Source organism: Falco rusticolus, chromosome 8 (genome assembly GCF_015220075.1).
Source record: "Falco rusticolus isolate bFalRus1 chromosome 8, bFalRus1.pri, whole genome shotgun sequence".
NCBI classification, from domain to species: domain Eukaryota; kingdom Metazoa; phylum Chordata; class Aves; order Falconiformes; family Falconidae; genus Falco; species Falco rusticolus.
The window spans coordinates 329,501-348,728 of NC_051194.1; the positions used below are offsets into that span (position 1 = coordinate 329,501).

The 19,228-nt window shown below is 49.2% G+C and overlaps 1 protein-coding gene across 5 annotated transcripts in view; it reads left to right on the forward strand.

The window, feature by feature from the left end:
- The window catches only part of ARHGAP26 (Rho GTPase activating protein 26), a 196,400-nt gene extending 179,479 nt beyond the window's left edge, over positions 1 to 16,921 (forward strand). For all 5 annotated transcript variants that reach the window (XM_037398570.1, XM_037398563.1, XM_037398564.1 and 2 more), the window contains 3 exons: positions 3,228 to 3,338; positions 6,124 to 6,215; positions 10,746 to 16,921. In XM_037398570.1, coding sequence (XP_037254467.1) covers positions 3,228 to 3,338; positions 6,124 to 6,215; positions 10,746 to 10,834 — 292 coding nt within the window. In that variant the 3' untranslated portion in view covers positions 10,835 to 16,921. The remainder of the gene's footprint in view (positions 1 to 3,227; positions 3,339 to 6,123; positions 6,216 to 10,745) is intronic.
- Positions 16,922 to 19,228: the final 2,307 nt, after the last annotated feature.

Consider the following 19,228-nt stretch of genomic DNA (forward strand, 5'->3'; position numbering starts at 1 on the left):
CTGCTCTTGCAGTACTAACAGTAAAGGAAATGTTCTAGTTCCTGCTGCTCAGAGGAGAGCGCTCTCGGCGTCTTCAAATGCATCTAACATGCTCTCTCCATTAGAGGGCAGAAGCATGCTTATGCACAGATAAAATAAACCAAAATTACCTGCCCTGTGTGCTATATAGCTTGTTGCCTTAAAGGAAGGTAGGACATCATCACAAATGGCCAGACAACTACACCTGCTAGAAAGAAAAAGAAGCAAGAACTGGTGCTTGAAGGGTTAATTTCTGCGATCTGGGCTAACCTGTTGGTCTTTGTAGCACCTCCTTCTGTTTAAAGTTGGAAATAGATTTATGGTAAGTACCAATGTCTTGACAGATTTGTTAAAGGCTAAGTAGTACAGGTAATTACTAATTTTTCAAAAGACTGACAATTCTGATGATAGAAAAATGCAAAAAAGATTGCTTTTAAATAGTGACAATTATTAGGAGAACATTTTGAGGATCTGTTACTTGTCTGCCTGTCAGTGTTCCCTGTTTTACACCCCTCTTGCCAAAGCTGTGATGCACTGCTGTATCTGTATGCATTTAATCCTCTGTCGTAATAAAGGTATTGCCCATAATTACAAAAGGAAATCATTAGTTTCTGTTGAATCCAGTGAGACAGCTTTGCAAAGAGTAAACAAGCCAAGAGTTTGGCCTTCAGCAGGTATGGACTTCAGGGTAGTTCAGACCAACAATTTAACCTTCTGTAGTGTCCTCTAGGTGCCATTGTGGTGCTGATATTTATGACATGGACACTTTCCCCCTAGAAACTGGACCAAATCCACAGACCTGTCCTTTCAATTTTGATTTGTCACCGTCAGAGAATGCCAGGGATTGCCAGCTGCCAGCTTTGCTCGTGGGGTGCGTGGAAGGGCACGCAGGAACTTCTGGCAAGAGGCACTGGCCTCTTGGCAAGTGCTGGTGCTGGTGGAAGACCCAGATACAGCCCAGAGGTGAGCCTGCTGCAGGCAAGGAGGGCTTCAGGGTGTTGGCTGCACAGATGCATGAACTGGAGGGAAGCTGGTATGCCAAGAGTGATGTTTTAGTTTTTAGTTAGTAATTTGCAACTCAAACTGAAGGGAAGAAAATTACAGGAAAACACAAAATTCAAGATTGATCATAAATATTTCTTGGACATCCTCTTAGATGTTAGGGGAAGGTTGATTCTTTTAAATAACAGAGGTTGAGGTTTTACATTCAGCTTGAAATAGAAGAAAAATGTTACATTCTCTTCTCTGTTAATATATGAAATATTTAATTCTGGGCTTAAAGAGCAGAAGCCAGGGGCTGAAACAATTAACTTCTGCTGTTGTGATCTAATAGATATTGAATGATCATGGATTAACCCATTATCCTTTTTACAGAGACTTCATCTTTTTATTAAAGGTTTAAGAGTTGGCGTAGGCTCCCTGGCTGCTGCCTGCATGTGAGCCTGCCCGTGCTCCATCCCACTGTGTGTGTGCTGGTGCTGCCCATTTTGTTTGGTTTGGAGAGAAGGGGGCTGCTTTCATCCCTTCTGGAGGCTGAGGGTTTTTTCCAAGTTGGCTACTGGTCCATGCCACGCTCCTCTGGAGAATTCTCCTCAAGTGTGAAGGAGGCACATTACGGCACACTGCATGATGACTAGAGGAAATCAGAGTTAAACATACCTAGAAAGGCATTTTTATAATTCCAGACAGGTATTTGGAACAAATCGTATTTACAGCCTGGAGCTGAGAGAGACATGGACTGCAATGGACCACCTTTCTATACCCTGGTGCTGTCAGAAAGCAGCTCAGCAACTTCCTTCCATTCCTCTTGGAGAAGTGCCAGTTCCCTGAGACGAGGGAGGAGAGATCAAGCGATGGCCTTTGGCATGCTGTTGGTCCTGGTGCAGTCTTTTCCCTCCCTCCAATGTCCATTTGGCCTGGTGGGACCCATAAACACTGTTACTGCAGGGCTGAGGTTTTCCCTGCATGCTCTGCAGTCCCCCTCCCAATATCCCTTCCCTCTCCCCTGGGAGCCCCCAGCTTGGGGACAGGGATGAGGATGGCCCGGGGGTTGCCTGTGGGGTCACAACCTATCCCCACCTCATCACAGACCCATGTGATCAGAGGTACTATCCCTCTCTCAAGAAAAAAACTTAAATCATGATGCTTTTACAAAACGTGTTTTTACAGAGGTATTTTCAGTGTGGAAAGGGTTTTCTGGTGGTGTACCAGGAACGGAGTTTACAATGTGAGTCGGAGTACAAATGAGTTGCTGAGCATAGAAACAGTAGAAGATGAATCAGACTCAAATTGGTATTTTAGTACAGTAATTGCTTTTCGGTGAACCTCAGAATGACCCAAATCAAACAGTTTTGAAGGAAGCAAACGCTTCTTGCTTGACTTCTCCAAGCATTTAGTAGTTCAATAGCTTGATTCAACTTCAGTTGACAGCAGTAGCTTAAAAGTGAGGAATCGAGAACAGTTTGCGTCAGGGGGAGAAAGAGTTCTTCATTGTAAAATGTGGAAAACACATCAATTAAATTTTTACAGTTCTGAATGTATAAGCATGGCAGAAGCCCTGGAGTGTTGGTTACCGCAATGTGAGCTGTTTGCATGAGCTGTAAGGTGGCTGGCTCATGCTGGGGTCCCTTCATAATCTCATGATGTGAAGCTCACGCTGCTGACCCTTGCGAGCTGGAGGTTTGCATGGAAATGCCAGCCCTGGCCGGCTCCACCTGTAGATAACAAATTCCTCAAGGCTTCCAGCCTCTGACACCTGTTTGGTTAGAAATGTAAACAGGTGGTTGTGGCCCAGGCTCTGACACTGCAACAACTGACACAAAACAGGGATGAAGGCTGCTTGCAGGCACCATTAACATCCAGGAATACCGTCAACTGTTTCTGGCAGCAGTGGGGGAAATAAAGCAAGGCAGGTAAGTGGTTGGGCTGCTAGCGGTGAGCAGCGAGACAGCCCTCTGTACATGGGGTTTGGTCTTGCTGGATGGGATGATGGAGCAGGGGTTAATTGGAAGATCCAGCTCTTGTTGTCCAGAGAAATGCAGATCTGGCCTTGAAGCATTTCCCAAGGTCTTGGCACTTCATTTCCTAGCTGTCTCATGCTCCAAATATTCCCAAGGCATTTGCTATCATCAGATGTCATGTGACTGTCTCTTGGTTGCTGTTTGTTTCTGTGGTTGCATGTTGATAAGGTATCTGGTTATGTCTTGCAGCCCTCAGAATCCAAGCCCAACGTCACCCCTCTCACCGTCTTGGCCCATGTTCTCTGCGCCATCAAGTCCTATGCCCACCTCCTCTACGTCCAGCGACTCATCCCCCATCAGGTCTGTTGCAGAATTCACTTTGCTTTTTGTTGCTTTTGCTATTTTCTGTTTAATTTGCTTGGTTTCGCCCACTTCGCTTCCCTTTTCCCTTTGCATCCTGCTCAAACTCCCCCAATGCACCTATCTGCATTCAGCAAGAGAGGAGCTTCCAAATGTGGCCTGCCCGGGAGACACCCTTTGAATCCCCACTTTGAGCCCCCCGGCAGGCGCCCACCAGCCCCCACAGTCAGGCAAGCAGGAGCCAGCACTCGCAGTGCTCAGCATTGCTGGTGGTTTCTGTGGTTTTGCCCAGCCATTTCAGCTCCTGCGGTTCGCTTTACTCCTCTCTGCAACAGGTAAGATATGTACTGCCTTCCTGGGTGCTGCAAGGAATAACAAGCCTTTGTAAAATGCGGTGATACCTCATTTTCTGGCAACTTCCTTTTCTTATCTGGAATCTAAGGAGGGTAAAGAACATGAGGTGATGCAGACATTTGCCTGCTGTGTGCCCTTGTCTCAGGCGCTTCAACATCGCTGGAGTAAATCAGTCCTGAAAGTTGCAGACAAACAGAAGGTTTCCAATGGGGCCCTGAGCAGCAGGTTAGGCTGTGCTGCACACCAGCCCCGTGGGGCAGGATGGTGCATGTCTCCCCTGCGCCCCAGGCTGTGAGATGTTGCTGGCTGTGGGGCAGTGGGCATAGGTACTTTCTGGGGGCCCTGGGGCTTTTGGCACTGGGATGCAGTTGTGCCGTGAGCACACCATAGGCAATGTTTGGGCTCTGCACTGCAGGTACTGGGAGATACTCACAGTGGGAAAGCCAGGGCACATCAGCTCTGGTCTGTGTGCAAGGCATCCTCGGATGGGACTTCTCTCCCCCGAGCCCAACCCTGGCACAGCAGAGCAAGAGGCTGTTGTCATCCCCAGCAGATGCAGCTCCCAGCCCCTTGCAGGTGGCAGGCATCTGGGCCCGGGCACTAATCTCCATCCTCTTAGGGAGATGCATCAAACCTGTTTGTTCATTACAGGCGCAGACCCAGCTCTTCCCTACAGCCATACAAATGCTGCCCGTATAACAGCTGCCTGCCTGGCAGGGTTATTTATTTGTTTTGCTATGCATCTGCAAAGGCTGACAACGGCGTAATACCATCCAAGCAGCCTTCCTCCTCTGGGGGAGAGAGGCTCATCATCCCCGAAACTGCACAAGGGCAGATGGGTGAAACTCCTGAGTGCTTTGCTGGCCTTGTGCCATGCTTGGAGGCAGAAAACTGACATAAGCTATCGCGGGGTCCAGCATTTCACACCCACAGGGCTCTGTGCAGTCGCAGCCCAGAGGGCAGCCATTGGGCAAGGGGCTGGCTGGGGCCATGGGGGTACCGGGCTGCAAAGGTAATTTTTGGGGCAGAAAAACAACAGCTTGAATTATTCAAGGTAGTAAGCCTGAAAATACATTTTTCATCTGACAGTCTCCTCAAGCACTCTGTGGGAGCAGTGCCTGCCCAGCAGCAAAGGACCCTCTCTGGAGTGGGAGGAGTGTTTGCCCATCCTGGTTTTTAAGTGTTTGGTGGCTGCTTGTGTCAAGCAGTTGGAATTTGGAGAGTGGAGACCTTAGCTTAGGAGCTGCCTTCACAGCAAAACCAAAACCATTCATAGCTTCCCTGGTTTGTGGTTTCTGTGTGAAGGTGAACCGCTTTTGCCATGAGGTGAAAGCGTGCCGCTTCCCTGGGCTCACTCAAAGAGAATTCAGAATAAGTTCAAGTCCTCAGAAAAATAAAAAGCTGGTCAAACCACTGACCTGAGAGATGGCGACACCTTGTTCCTTATCCCAGCAGCTCCTGGGGGTACGTCCATCACTTTGCTTGGCAATACCGTAGACGAGCAGCCTGCTGCAGTGCTGAATGCAGCTGGCTAGTCAGATGGCCTGGTGCCTGGGCAGGTTTGCACCGTCACGGTCACCATGGCCTGGCAGTGTCCCAGCTTTCCACCAGCCTTGCTCAAGCCCAAACCCAGAAAGGATGTGTGGGAGGCTCCGGGTGCAGGGGACAGCTCTGTGTACCTGTGTTTGGCTGGGGGGGTCCTGAGGTCCTTCATTTTCTCCCTGTGTCTGCTGGCCATTTGCTCCATTTCTGGCTCTCTGCTCTTAATTCACTCCCCTGCAGCACAGGCACACTGGCACTTCCCGAGTAAAATCTAATAGTTGTTAAATCTTTTTCTTTACGTACAGTCTCTAAAGAAGTGCAGAAAATTCTTCATGGACCTACTTGTTTTTCTGTTTTGAAATACCCTTCCCCAAGTGCTAATTCTTTATTGTGAAATCCTCCTTGTGGTTGCAGCTGCTCTTGGAGAGTGATGGGTTTGGCAGTGAGTGGGGTCGGTGGGCAGTGGGTCGCTGCCAGCGCCTGCTGCCCGCCTTCGCTCCATGCTGGCCCTCCAGTCAGTTACGGCCTTTCAGAGACTCACAAAACACTTCCAGCTCCCTGCTTTACTTCTCCCGCTCTCCTGGGGACCCACGGCTCAGGGCTGCCTGCTGTGCGGGCACCAGGCACAGGCTCTGGTCCTGGCAGTGCCAGCTGGCTTGGACTGGGGTTTGCAATGCAGTGCAGTGTGGTGCTGGGGGCTCATCCCTGAGAGCCTTCAGCCTCCTCTGGAGTCTTCCTCATTCTTCCCTTTGAGCAATGTAACGTTGGACCCTTGCAGAGCAGTAGGAGGACCCGTCTTCAACATGGACCCCTCTTCAATGCAGTGAGGAGAGGAGTGTTGTGTATGAGTGGGGTATTTTTTTATACCAATAAATGCTTTCTTTTGCAGCTCACCACTGCGGAAAGCCCGAGCTTTGTATGCCTGTAAAGCAGAACACGACTCAGAGCTCTCCTTCACGGCAGGCACTGTGTTTGATAACGGTGAGTCCCTGATTCGGAGGGAGGGTGCGGGGCAGTGCCAGGCACCTCATGGGAGCAGGAGTTGGGCTCATTTTTCAGCGTGGTATTCAGGCTGCAGTTCCTGGTGTGTCAGGAAAATGGGATCGTGAGAGCTGTGTCCAATGCCACAGGAGCTGTGCTTGCTCCATGCCTGGTTCTGGGCTTCCCTGGAGCTGAGCCTGGAGCAAGGTTTGCTGCTGAGCGAGGGCAGAGTGCAGAGGGAGGGTGGGGGATACACCAGGGGTGTTTGTAACTTACCACCAGCTGGCTGCCACCCAGCTCACCTGCAGGGGAAGAAGTGCTGCTGGATGCCTTGCCCAGAGGCTGCTGTTAGCCTGGGTGGTAGATCAGCAGGAGACTTCCTCTTCATTTCAGAATGGCCATTCTAACAGCATCTCATTTCATGTAACGTACATGTGGGATGCTACAGAGCCAGTTCTAACAGCAATATGAACAAAGCTACCGAGAAGGACACTTGGCTATTACTTACTTTAGCACTGAGTTTTGTTAAATTACTAGTTTCCTTCCTGTGATTCAATGAATGATTTGGACTCTCAGTTCATGCGTTTCTTTTCAGTCTTCTGTTTAAGGACTATCCCATTTCCACCACTAGAAAGTAGAATGCAGAAATACTTGAAACAAGCATTAAGTCTGAGGTGTATCTTGCCTTACTTTTTGTTATCCCTGCTGAAAACAGCTGGTCATCCAGCCATCTGTAGGATCAGCGTGAAAACTGCCTTTTCAGGATCCTGGTTTATTTCCTAAGGGAAATAAATCCTAAGGGAGACTTGTAAAATAAGGGTGATTGGTGTTTTGGCCCCTGCAGTAGAAGTGGCCACCAATCCACAAGGCACAAGGCAAAGACATGCACAAGTGACCAGCTCTTAGTGACCACGTTCTTCTAGATCAGAGCCATGTTTCGCTGTGTTGGTAAGGGAAGGTGCAGCCTTGCATGGAGGGCATGCAGAGGTTCTCCAGACAGCTCTTGGGAGTACAAAGTGCAGGGTCTGATCCAAAGCAGAAGATAAAAGGAAGAAGTTTGATGGGGCACAGCATCACCTTTGTGCCCTCCTAGGTCAGTGGCAGGCCATGGAGCATGGACCGGTGCCCAGTGCTGACCCCAGCTGCCTGTGCTGTTTGCCTTCCTGGCAGCTGCTCGAGGCTCCAGCTGGTCACCGGGGTTATGCAAGCCCGTGCAGTACGCATGCCCCAGCTCTACCACGGAACGCAGCGCAAAGCCTGTGCTGTAGCTGGCAGCTCTGCCAGCAGAGCAAGGTGCTTGCCCTGTGCCAGTGGGACCATGCAGACCCCTACATGCCTGTGCCATGTGAGGCTGCGTGACCACGCTGTGCCCCTCCTGTGGGTATGGACCCCTAATTTAAACGTAAGGGAGCAACTGGTGAGTAGTCGACTGACACCAGTGTTTACCATATACAGAGCCATTCCTCAGTGGTCTTCTGGGTAGGAGAGATTAGTTTCCAAGTATCAGCACCAGAAATACTCTGTGCAGTTGCCATAATGTTTCATGCAGGGGATGGAAAAGTAACATCTGCTTTTTTTCCTCTGGATACTGAGAGCTGGAATAGGTAGGCTCTGGTTAGTCAATTTTTTGGAGAGGATGTTAATAAACATAGACTTTCTGTTTCCTGCATCAAGGGAAAGAGACTGTGCCCCATGGAATTAAGCAGCTCTGGTTTAGATACAATCCCAATGTAAAGAAAAGACTTTTTGCTACTTTCCAAGTAGTTCTTGGCTTTTATATGTTAAGCAGTGTCATTCGGGAAACGGCTACCACAGGCACTGGTTTTGCCCTGGGATATATACACGAATACAGCAGAAAGAGGAAGAGAATGAATACATGTGAATTAAAGAAAACAGTTTTCCTAAGCAGCTCTATAGATACCTTATAAATAAATATGGTCTCCCCTTTGAGAGCCTGTGGGAATTAAAGCAGCTAGGAGGGGAACAAGTTTGAATTAAATATATTATGTTTGCTAGATAAAAATCAATGGGTTAATCAAGGGAAAAAATATACAGCATGTTCTAATTACTTAGCAGCATAGCCAAGCCTCATGTTAGCTGGAGCAAGCGAGCTAGAAACAGCACTGCTTGGTAGAAGTATTATTATGGTGAAGGGGTTTTATAAAACCCAGCAAAAGCAGATGGATCTTGGTACTTAGAGACAGGTTCTTGTTCGACTTTAAGGTTCTCTGAGGTTGCACATGGCAGAGCAGCATCTCGGTCTGACTGGGAAATTGGGGTGCTGTTGCCCACACTGAGTGACATCCACAGTAAATTACACCATGTTTTAAGAGGTCCTTTTAAAATCCATAGCATTGTTCCTTTTAGTTACATGAAAACCTGAATTTTCCAGCAGATCTTGTGCACTTGGTTTGCCCTTGTTGTGATGCTAAATGGGAGGGATGTCCTGGATCCATAGAGGTCTGAAATCAGGAATGGTGAGAGTTGTGGGTCAGGAAAGGAGTGCTCACCTGCGCTTTTAACTAGCGATCACCCATGAAATGGAAAACTCTGTATTCTGAAGCAATGAACCCACACACACCTGAGCTGCTGCTGACAGATACTGAAGTTTTATGGTACATTAGTTAGGAAAGTCGTATTGCATTTGTGCTCTAATTTGGTAAATAGAGAGTGAGATTCTCCTCCCTGTCTGCTCATGTGCTCTGCTCCGTCTGACGGTACCTACACGGACATAAATGGCTGTCTTTGGGACATAAGTGATTTTTTTAAGACAAAAGCAGTAGCTGGAACTCACGTGATTTTTGGTTCAAGCACTTTCCTGGCCCATTTGCTGAGACCAGAGGGCTGAAGACAGAGACGCACACACACACACTCCTTACAATTTCTTTTCTCTTGATGGCCACTGTCCACTGGCAGGGGCACTGTGAAAACCTTACTCCCACCCAAGGCAGATAACCCAACAGCTTTTAGTGCAGGTTTGCCTGCGGGAGCTTTCCTTGCAGGCTGGAGGTGGCTTCTTTCCTCTGAGCGGACTGCTTTAGCCTTTGTGATAGGAAAGCCCCAAGACTTGGGTGTGAGAGGGTGTAAGCATGAAAAAAGAAGTTGGCACAAGTGAAACCACAAAATGTGTAAACCTAGGAGCAGGAACACCATGGTTTTTAAAACTAGTTAGTTTTCCAGGGGTTATATTTTTCATTAATGGATTACTACGTAGTGTTCCTCTGCAGGCTTACCCAGGAGTGATGGACTGTGCCATAGTGGTGAGGACTGATGTCTCCCAAAGCGTGAAGATGCTGGGTTTTAAAACACTTCTCTGTTTCTGAACCTTTCTGAACAGTCAATGTCAGTCATGACTTTTGCACAGAAAATGGCCATCCTACAATAGATGGGACTGTAGTAGGAGAGGGAGCACACAAAGAAACCTGAAGCCCTGCTCCTCTGTTGCTCTGCTGCTTTGATAAGCAGAGCACATGTGTTTACCTTTGAATGAAAATGACTCTGATTTTAAACACTTGGTTTCGCTCTGAGTCTGCCAGAGCTTTGGTGTGGCCTGTAGCTGCTGGTAGGATGGCTGGAGGCTGGCTGCATGCATGGAGGCCGTCCCCACAGTGGGGACCCTGCACAGTGGTCAGTGCCGCTTCTGGGGTACACCCAAGAAACGGTCACGCCTGTACTGAAATGTGAATTTTCCACACATTTCCTCTGCTCCAGCAGAGTGAGGGTGGGCTGGGGCAGGAGGGGGCCTAGATGGAGATGTAGGGGCAGTGAGGAGAGCAGATACTGTGCTGGTGGGGTAGGGGAGCAGGGGCTCGCACTCTGCAGTTGATGCCAGACAATGTGTAAGCAAGCAGACCTGCAGTCACAGGAAGCCTGAGTAGCTCTGAAATACTGACTTGCCACCATTTATTGTGGGAAGTGTGAGGAATGTTTCTCTGCCTGCATTGGCATAACCCTGGTGCCTGTAAAATCAGCAAAATTTCAGTGGTTGATTGACAAAGAAAGAACGTCAGTCTTTTGAGGACTGATCAGGCTTCTCATTTCACAGAAGTAAGATTGCAATGTTTGCTTTCCTGCCGGGAGGGTTTGCTAATGCATTTTCTCTCTCAGCCTGGTCCAAGGCCAAGCCTGGATGTTTAGGGTTATGATGTGATGGAGTTAACCACATTCTCTCAAACTTCAAAGAGATTTTAACCCAAATCTGGAGAAAATTTTGAGCCCCTGGTTTCATCCCAAACCCAGTCCGCAGCCAAGTGTGCAGCTGACTTGGCCTTTCTGTTGGTTTCACAGTGTGACTGTCTGTCTATGAAGGCAAAGCAAATGAGTCCCATGGGTGAGCAGGCACAGACAGAGAGAACACTTCAGTTTTCTCAGCTCCTTAGCATATGAGTTTCCTTACTTCAAAATTAACACAAATTAAAGGTCTTGCTCTCTCCCAAGAGCAACTTTGACATTGGCAGCACACAAAGAGCAACAGCCCCTACACCATAATCCCCCTTCTGTAGTAACCTGCCTTTTCCTTCTTTCCTCCAGTTCATCCATCCCAGGAGCCTGGCTGGCTGGAAGGGACCCTCAACGGCAAGACAGGATTAATCCCCGAGAACTACATTGAGTACCTATAACTTTGGGTGTAAGATTGCCCCACTGCTGATTTTTACATGGTATCCATGGCAGCCGCTGGTGGGAGTCCTATAAACCATTTTGCTCTTTGCCACTGTGTGATGCGGGGTCAGGACTTGCCCAAACCGACTGAGCTGAAAGTTTGTGTGGATAATAGTGTTCGTCTGTCCTCCTGCACTCCAGTGCATGCTGGGGCTGTGTGAGGAGCAGTCCTGGGGAGATGGCTGAACTCCTCCAGCCCCAAGTGGTGGCAGGTGTTGCCCAAAGCCCACGTGCCAGCTGGGAGCCATCACAGCAGTGAGAAAGCCAGCAAAGCAGCAGCTCTACGCCGCAGCCCAAGCACTCTGTAGGGGCCAAGCCTGCAAATTGTGAACCAGCATAACAGAGCTCCAAGCCTGATGCTCCCTACAGTGAGACTGTTGGCCAGCTGTAAAGAGCATTAGTGGAAGCTGAGGAACCCCAACCCATCAGCCTCCCTGCCAGAGGAGGAGCAGTCAGCAGCAAGGAGTCGTTTGCTCCCAGGCCCTTCCCCACTTTTCCGACCAACCTGAGCGAAGCTCTCCCATGCAGCTGGGAGCAACCCAGCCCCATCTCACACTGCAGCAGCAGGAGAAGGGGTGAGGTGCTTTCAGCTGACATCAAACTACAAGCTGGGTCTGCAGCAGCAGTTTGCACAAGGCTGAGCTTCTCATGACAGGCTGGGTGCAGCCACAGCAGAGCTGTGCTCTTGCAGGCGAGAGCAAGATGTTGGGATGGGCTCTGTGAAGGTGGGCACAGTACTGGCTGGGAGCTGTCAGGACTCAGCAGGCATCAGCATAGTGGAGGGGAGAATACTTTGGACCAAACCTCTCAAACTTTTTTTTTTGTAAGATTTAGATTTTTGCAAGGTAAATGTCTGTGATCTGTGCAGCCTTAGTTTCCTTCCTGGACAGCAAGATGTAGCTCCTTTTGTTTGACTGGCTGTTTTGTGTCTCCACTTTCCAGTGCACATTGCACAGAGATGTCCATGCTTTCGCAAATGCCCAGGCTGCTGATGTGCCATTTTGGAGCTGCGTTTGCCACTTGCCACTGTTGATTTTCAGGTGGTCTCCTTGCTTGCAGCCTGGTCTAGTCTGTCTGTGCCAACTCTGTGCAGTTACTGGCTGTGGAAGGTAAATTATTTCCATACTCACAGGACATTTGTTGTTAGTGTGGCCAAGTTATGGTCTACAGAAAGCAAAGGATGAGCCCCTTGGCTCCACCACCCCTCTGTCCCTGCCCTGGAGGGGATGCTCATGTCTCCATGGACACACAGCAAGTGGTTGCAGAGCAAGTTTGCAAATCCCTTGCCATTTGGGGTCATTTTTAAGGGGGAGGGTGGGAGAAGGAGCCCTGTGTGACTGCAGAGCCGGGCTGGCCAGCTGGCATGTCAAGAGCTGGAACAATTATATTTTGTAATAGAAAATCGTGAAAGAACCCCCAGCCCCTGACAGAGAGAGTCTCTTGTGCAGAAGCAATGCTGTCACATGCTGCTGGGGGGTGGATGTTGTGTCTTTTTGTAATAATTTTAAAGACTCTGAGTGACTGAATTGCTGTATGTGTCACTTTTTATTTTTGAGAGAATTAATGTATAAATAGAGTATCTTAAAATATTATGATGGAAAGATCTATATTTGATATTTTTAGAAGACCTGTAACAAGAGAAGTGAAGGACATTTGAAACCAGTTACAGAAAAGCACTTGCAAACACACTCGCATCTACAACCACCCTCTGGGCCTTGGGCTGCCTTTTCATTCACTTCATGGTGTCACATAGAAATGAGGGAAACTGACATTTCAAGCCTCTTTATGTTTCTTTCACAGTAATTAAACTTCCTAGACTTTTGTCCTGGGGGGGGTGGTAGTGGTGGGAATTAAAAACAGAAGTGGAAGGAGTTGATCTTCTTCCTGATTTCTAGGGTGGGTGCAGTATACCTCATCTCCTTGGGAGTGTAGCCCTGCTGTAAGTGACACCCTGCCCTCTCTGGGGACATGTGGGGCACATCACCTGACATGACTGGTATTGTCTGGGCAGGGGATGAAGTCTCCAAACTGTCCCACGTTTTCTGCTTTAAGGTGTTGGATGACGAGAGCTGAGAGGTTTGTAGGGATGACAGCCAGAGTTTCACCAGCAAATTGCTGGTTCATGTTCATCCTTGGATTTAGTAGTGAACATTTATTGATTTTCCTGAAGCAGAGGATTGGGCTGGGCTTTCTTCAGGCCCAGCCGTCGCTGCAATGCTGCTGGCTGGTGCTGGGACCTCAGGGAGGCTGCTTAGAGCCTGCCCTGGCACCTGCACTACTACAGAAACCCCTTTCCAGGGGTGTAGGAGAGGGATGGGAAGGACTAATGGAAAGGAAGGGGTGGGAAAGGCTTAACAGTTCATCTGTCAGCACTATTTGCTTGTGTTTGGGACTGTCCTGTCCTGAGCCACTCCTCCAGCATGATCCCTCCTCCTCTCATGGGATGCAGCCAGAGCTGGCAACTTTCAGCTCAGGCAGGGGTTTCCCAGCACAAACTTCTGTCTGAAATGTGCCTCTTTGAGCAGAGAGCATACTATGGACAAATAAGAATTTCAAACATGTCAAAAAACACTCTAAAAGGCATATTTAAGGGGTATGGTATTTCAGGACCTCTTCAGTCACACTGCACAAGCACTAGCACTGGCTGCTCCGTGCCCAGAGGCTGCCGCCAGTCCTTATGCCCACAAAACCTTTTAGTGCAGCGTCCCCTTTGGCTCTTCAGATGCTCAAGTTATTCCGAGATGGGAGTAATTTCCTTTTCCTAGCTATTTAGGAGCTTTTGGATATGCTACCTAGAGAATTATTGGGAACAAGTCCCACACAAATGTACTTACAAGATGTCTTTTAGAGGAAAGGAAAATAAAGCATAAAAGACCTAGTGGATTTTTTTTTTTTATTAAAACTTTCCAAAAAGAAAAATTTGGCTGAAACACTTACTAAACATTCCCATTTTGGGCCAGCTTTAATACTGGAGTAAACATTGGTTTACTCCAAGGGAAATGAAAGAAAGAAAATACTTTTTTAAATCAGCTTGACATGGCATTTGATGCTTAATGTTAAAGTCATCAGTCAAAAGTATAAGAAGGGAGAGTGTTCAGACCTGCCAATAGGTAAAGTCTGTCCTATATTCCCTGTCCCATCATTTTAGGCAGTAAACAAACAAAAAAAAAGATATGGTGCAATAATATCTGTTGAAACAGATGTCAAATGAGTCTCGGGGTGCAATCCTGCTGTGTTTCAAGTCAATGGCGCAAGTCCCATGAGCTGGCCACAGCCAGGCTGCTGTGCGCCAGCCACTGACACGTGTGGCCTTTCTGAGGTCCTCACAGGTCCATGGTCAAGCTTCTGGCCCTTTTCTCTACTGATTTTGCAGTGTTTTGAAGCAGAAAAAGTGAAGCACCTCGGATGATTTAAGAGCACCCATGCTGCAGCCAGGGCGCCTGTCACACTCCTGGTGCCCTGCTGGGGGCTTGGGCTGGGCTGTGTGGGGCTGGAGCTGGACTGGGTTGAGGTTAGGCTTGGGCTGGAGTTGGCTTCGATGCTTTTTTTTTTTTCTAGCAGGCTATTACTCAGAGCAACATTTTCAGACTGTGGCCATGAATTTTTCAGATTCCCATCTGGCTCTGCAGTCAGACAAAACATCCTCCTGGTAATTGTCTTGTCTCAAGAAGACTTCTGTGGCCTGAATAGCAGCCCAGACCATTACAGCTAATTACAGCCATCCTCCGCATCCACACACAGTCCTCAGTTATTGCTGTAACATGGGGGTATGCAGATGGTCTGTCCTCTGCACCAGCACTTTAAGTTGCGGACAGGCTCCCGCTGGTCCTTGCTGCTGCTTCACACTGGCTTCGACTGAACAGCCTTGGTTAGATGCTGTGACCATAGCTCAGAACACTATGGCTTCTCTGGGCACCAGAGAGGTTGGACCATTCCGCTGTGGGTGTGAACTCCAGGGTGCATCCGTCTGTGCTGGGACACAGTGCTAGAAACACCTCATTTCACAGAATGGGCTGCATGCTCTAATCCTGAGCTAGAAGTTTGATGATAGTGACTTCAGGCTCTGCTGTCACTTTATGTCATAGACTGCAGGTGAAGCACTAGAATTTTCCCTCAAGGAAGGGTATCACTTATTTTAGTTTTACTTCTGCTGACAGCTTAAAAGAGGGTGGCTGTGAGGAATGGGAGGAGGATGTTTATTAGAGCCTCTTAACACCATCGCATCTGGGTCCTGTAATAGCCTGCTGATGGCTATGTTTAAATACTGAAGAGGAGTTGTTCTGATTTATCTGAAGTATTGCACAGCACAAATCCAAACAGCTTTGAGTAGTATTTAAGTCCCCCTCCAAGAGCTTTTCCTTTATTTCTGGCCAGTCTGCCCCAAGGAACCCTGGGGCTGCAGGCAATGCTTGGGCAGGAGGAGCTGCATCCCCTCATCTCCTCCTGTTAGATTACTTTTCAGGAGGTGTTTTTGTTTGGTGTCAGGACTGTCCTCTGCCAGCCTGCACCCTTCTCAAAGCAGTACCAGCAGGAAACCAGGAGTTTCCCAGGAGCTGCTGTTTGGGGAAGGGTGGGATTTGGTTAGTGGGCTCCTCACAGCCAGCTGAGGCTTTGCCTTGCTCCCTTGGCACCTGAGGCCATTCTGGTGTGAGGGAGCTGCAGCAGCAATGCCTGTAGCTCAAGGCATAAAGGTCAGGAAATCAAGAATGAATCACAAGTTCATGGGAGGTGCAGCAGGTAAGGGCTCATGGGAAGAGGGCTGTCACAGAGACAATACTTCTTCCAGTTGCTGTTTTACAGAAATTTTCATGCCCAAAGGCAGACCCTCACTCTGTGTGAAGCCCTTTAAGCTGTAAGCATGAGATGACGGCCACTACACCAAAGCTGAAGATGAGTAGCATCCTTTGCCATAGGAAAACACAAAGGGTTCTCTGTTTCTCCCTGTGTCCATGCACTCTATAGCAATATTTACCTTTACAGGCTGTGTTTGCTGAAAGGGGACTCAGCACCCCAAACCCCACCAGGGTTCAACCAGCCTGTGCCAGGCTCCTGACCCCTGCAGGGCCCCCACTGCTCCCTAGCACTGCTGGGTGTGCCAGGCAGGTATTTTGAAGAGGTGTCTGACTTACAGTTATTGCTCCATGAGAAGGAAAGAGAAATAAGCAAAAAATCCACCCCAAAATCTGATTTTTCTTGTCCCAAGCCACTCTCGGAAAGGCTTTTCCCTCTTTGCAGTTTTGATACATCTTTCCTATAGAAATGTCATTTATATTCTTTTCATCATTCAAGTGTGTAGTCCTGAAAAGGCAAAAAGCAGAAGTTCCTCAGCACCCAGGAAACCATTTTTCCCCCCCATCAGGCCCAGCACTGTCCCTCTGTTGCCCAGCAGAGCAGCCCCCCCTGGGTGCCCTGCCTCTGCTCCCCATCTGAATCAGCCTGTGGGACATCAGACCCCATCCCTGCCTCTTATCATTTGGTGCAATCTCCAGAAATGATTGAAATAGCACAAAACTTGTGCTACCAGTGCTCTCTGGAGCAGTGCACAGTAAATCACAGCCAGCCTGGAACAGCACTTGGTAACAAAATACAGAGCACAGGAATATCCTCCTGGCAGGGCCACCTGTGAGCAGCTGTGCACGCTGTGTGCAGCCAGGCTTTGGGACAGAGACCCATAGGAAAGCAAACTGTGTTTCTACTCAAAACACAGAAACTTTACCTCCCTGCAAGTGCAGGCTTGATTACACATAAGCTTTTTTCTGCTGTCCAGGAAAGCATCTGCTCAGCATTTCTGAGGTGGTTTCACAAGCCTCGCTGGGGGCCAGCAGGGCTCTGTCCCCCACCTCAGCCCACAGCTGCCCCCAGGAGCCCCGTCCCCTCAGCAGGGCCTCCACAGCTGGGGGCAGCTGAAGGCATCTGCCCCATGGGGTCCAGGGTGCTGGTCTCTACCTTTTTCTTTATTTTTTTTTTTTCCAGCAGCATTTCAACATTGTTTCTTGCTTTGCAGAGAGGGATGGAGGCATGACCAAGGGAAAAGATGCCAGTGGGGGAGGGAAAAAAAAATGTTTGCATGTTTGTCACACCATCAAAACCAGCCAGCTGCAGCAAGGCTCTTACCGCCCCATACCAGGTTAGCTTCAGTAAGTAGCTCCTACACCTTGCCCCAGCACAGCCAACCAGTCCCCCACAAGGTTTCAACAGTTCATCTACTGCCCATGCTGTTTCTCCATCCTCTTTGGGCCAGTCCACCCTGCATCTTACCTCTGCTGTGTCTGGATTCTTCCTTCTCTGAGCTCCTCTTCCAGCCAGCCTCTCCTCATCCAGACCCCCTTCTCCTTGCTTCTCCCAGAGCCTCTCCTTGTCTCTCTTGCATCCAGGGTACTCTCTTCTGCTTCTTCCTGGTCTCTCTTCATCCAGGGCTCCTCTTCTGTACCCCTTAGAGCTATTTAACTACTTAGCAGGAACCAGCCACAGCTGCACCTTATCTACATCAGCCAACCCACCTCCCTGAAGCCAGCCCACAGCTGTATATTATCAATGTTAATTAACCTGCCTTCATTCCCCTATAATTCCTTTACAATTCCTCTACACGTTACACATGTTCAGCCTGCAGTCTGTGTCAGTGACTCAGAGAGGGCTGTGCACGATGTGCTTTGAACAGCATTAAAAGGCAGTGGAGCCAGGGAAGGGCAAGGTGTGGTCTCACCTGGGGCCCTGGGGCTGGCTGCGCTAGCTGCAGGCAGAGACCCGAGCATCCTCCAGCACCCTTCTGGGAAGATTTTTGAATTTTATTTTCATAACTGTTTATATTTAAAGGCCAAGCAAGCCCAGCATCTAATGTCACCTCTCCCAGATTGGAGGGCACGCTCTAGAATCAGCACTGGGGTACTGTTTGACGCTGCAGCAGGGACATCCCATAGACCCACTTGACAAGACACAGGCCCGGCCCTGTGACCCACACTGGGCTGCGGGGCTGCAGTGGGTGCTTGGCCCCACTGTCCCCCAACGGCAGCTGCCCATGGCAGCACCCTGGCAGACCCACATCCCTGCGGGTAGCTGAGCAAGGTGGGAGGGCAGTGGGGTGACTCAGAAGGGGGGATGGGAGCAGGAGCCAGCCGGGCCATTCCAGAGGGATGATGCACTTGGCAGGAGGCACTGGCTGTGGCTGTGCCCTCCCCATCCTCAGGTTAGTTTATCACTGCTGGGGTGCTGCTCACTTGCTTTTCTCCTGAAGAAACCCCATTTCCCAGGGATTTTTAAATCCCGTAAATACATGCAAGACTTTGAGTGGGTGCTGGCAGCTGTGAAAGGCCGTGCACCCCAGCAGCGGAGTCTGAGAGGAAGTGTCATGTCCCTCCCACCCAGATCTCCGGGAGCAGAAGGGAGCTCAGCACCCCAGCAGGGACCACGCAGCTGCACAGGGTTTAGTCAGGCAGATGGGACAGACAAAATGTGCATGTCATTGCTGGAGATGTGAGGAGCTGCACGTGTTACTGCTCCATCCATCCCACCCATGGTGACACACAGGTCAGTGGGTGCTTTCCAGCCAGCTCAGCGTGCAGCTCATCCTCACCGATCTCTCCTGCATGGCTACTCCTGCAGCACCCAGCAATACCCCCGCAGCCATCCCACAAGGGCAGGGCCAGGCTGCCTCCCTGCGCTGCTCCCAACGGCTCCTGGCCACCTGCTCCCACCACTCTGTAGGAAGCGGGATGGCCTGAACCATGCGGTTTCGCCTAATGCAGGGGTCCCACATCCTGCTGGATGGGGCAGCGTGGCAGGCTGACGGCCAGAGCCCCTGCAGCACCCACACTGCTCAAGTTGTCACCAGTTTGATGCAGTGCTGCTGGGTCAGACTGGTGTGTGGCTGAGGAAAGTCACCTACACAAAAAAAGAAAGCCCAGCGCTGGAGGGACATGTTCTGCTTGGCAAGTGCATGGTATTTTAATTATTCTAACGAACCAGAAACCTCAAAGCAATTATAGTTTGTACATTTGGGCTAATCCAAATTTTTAGCTTTTGGGAAATAAAGATTAAAAGTGAGGGTTTTTTAAAGCAATAGCTGTTTAAACTTCTATTCTCTGGGTGAGGAGCTGATTATTTGGAGACAAGCATGGCAAAGCAGCTTGTAATTTAGCATAACTGTTTGATGGCTCATGAGGTAGCACCTAGCTATTACTTATTATAAATCCTCCCTTCTGTTAATGAAGCTTATTCTTACTTCTAAACCTCAGACAAAGGGGTCTAGAAAATCGCACCTGTGCTCTAAAACTTACTGACGCACTCAGGAAGGGGAAAAAAAGCCCCAGTAGCCGGGCACCCTGGAAATCTGCCACAGGGCTCAAATTCTATGGGGC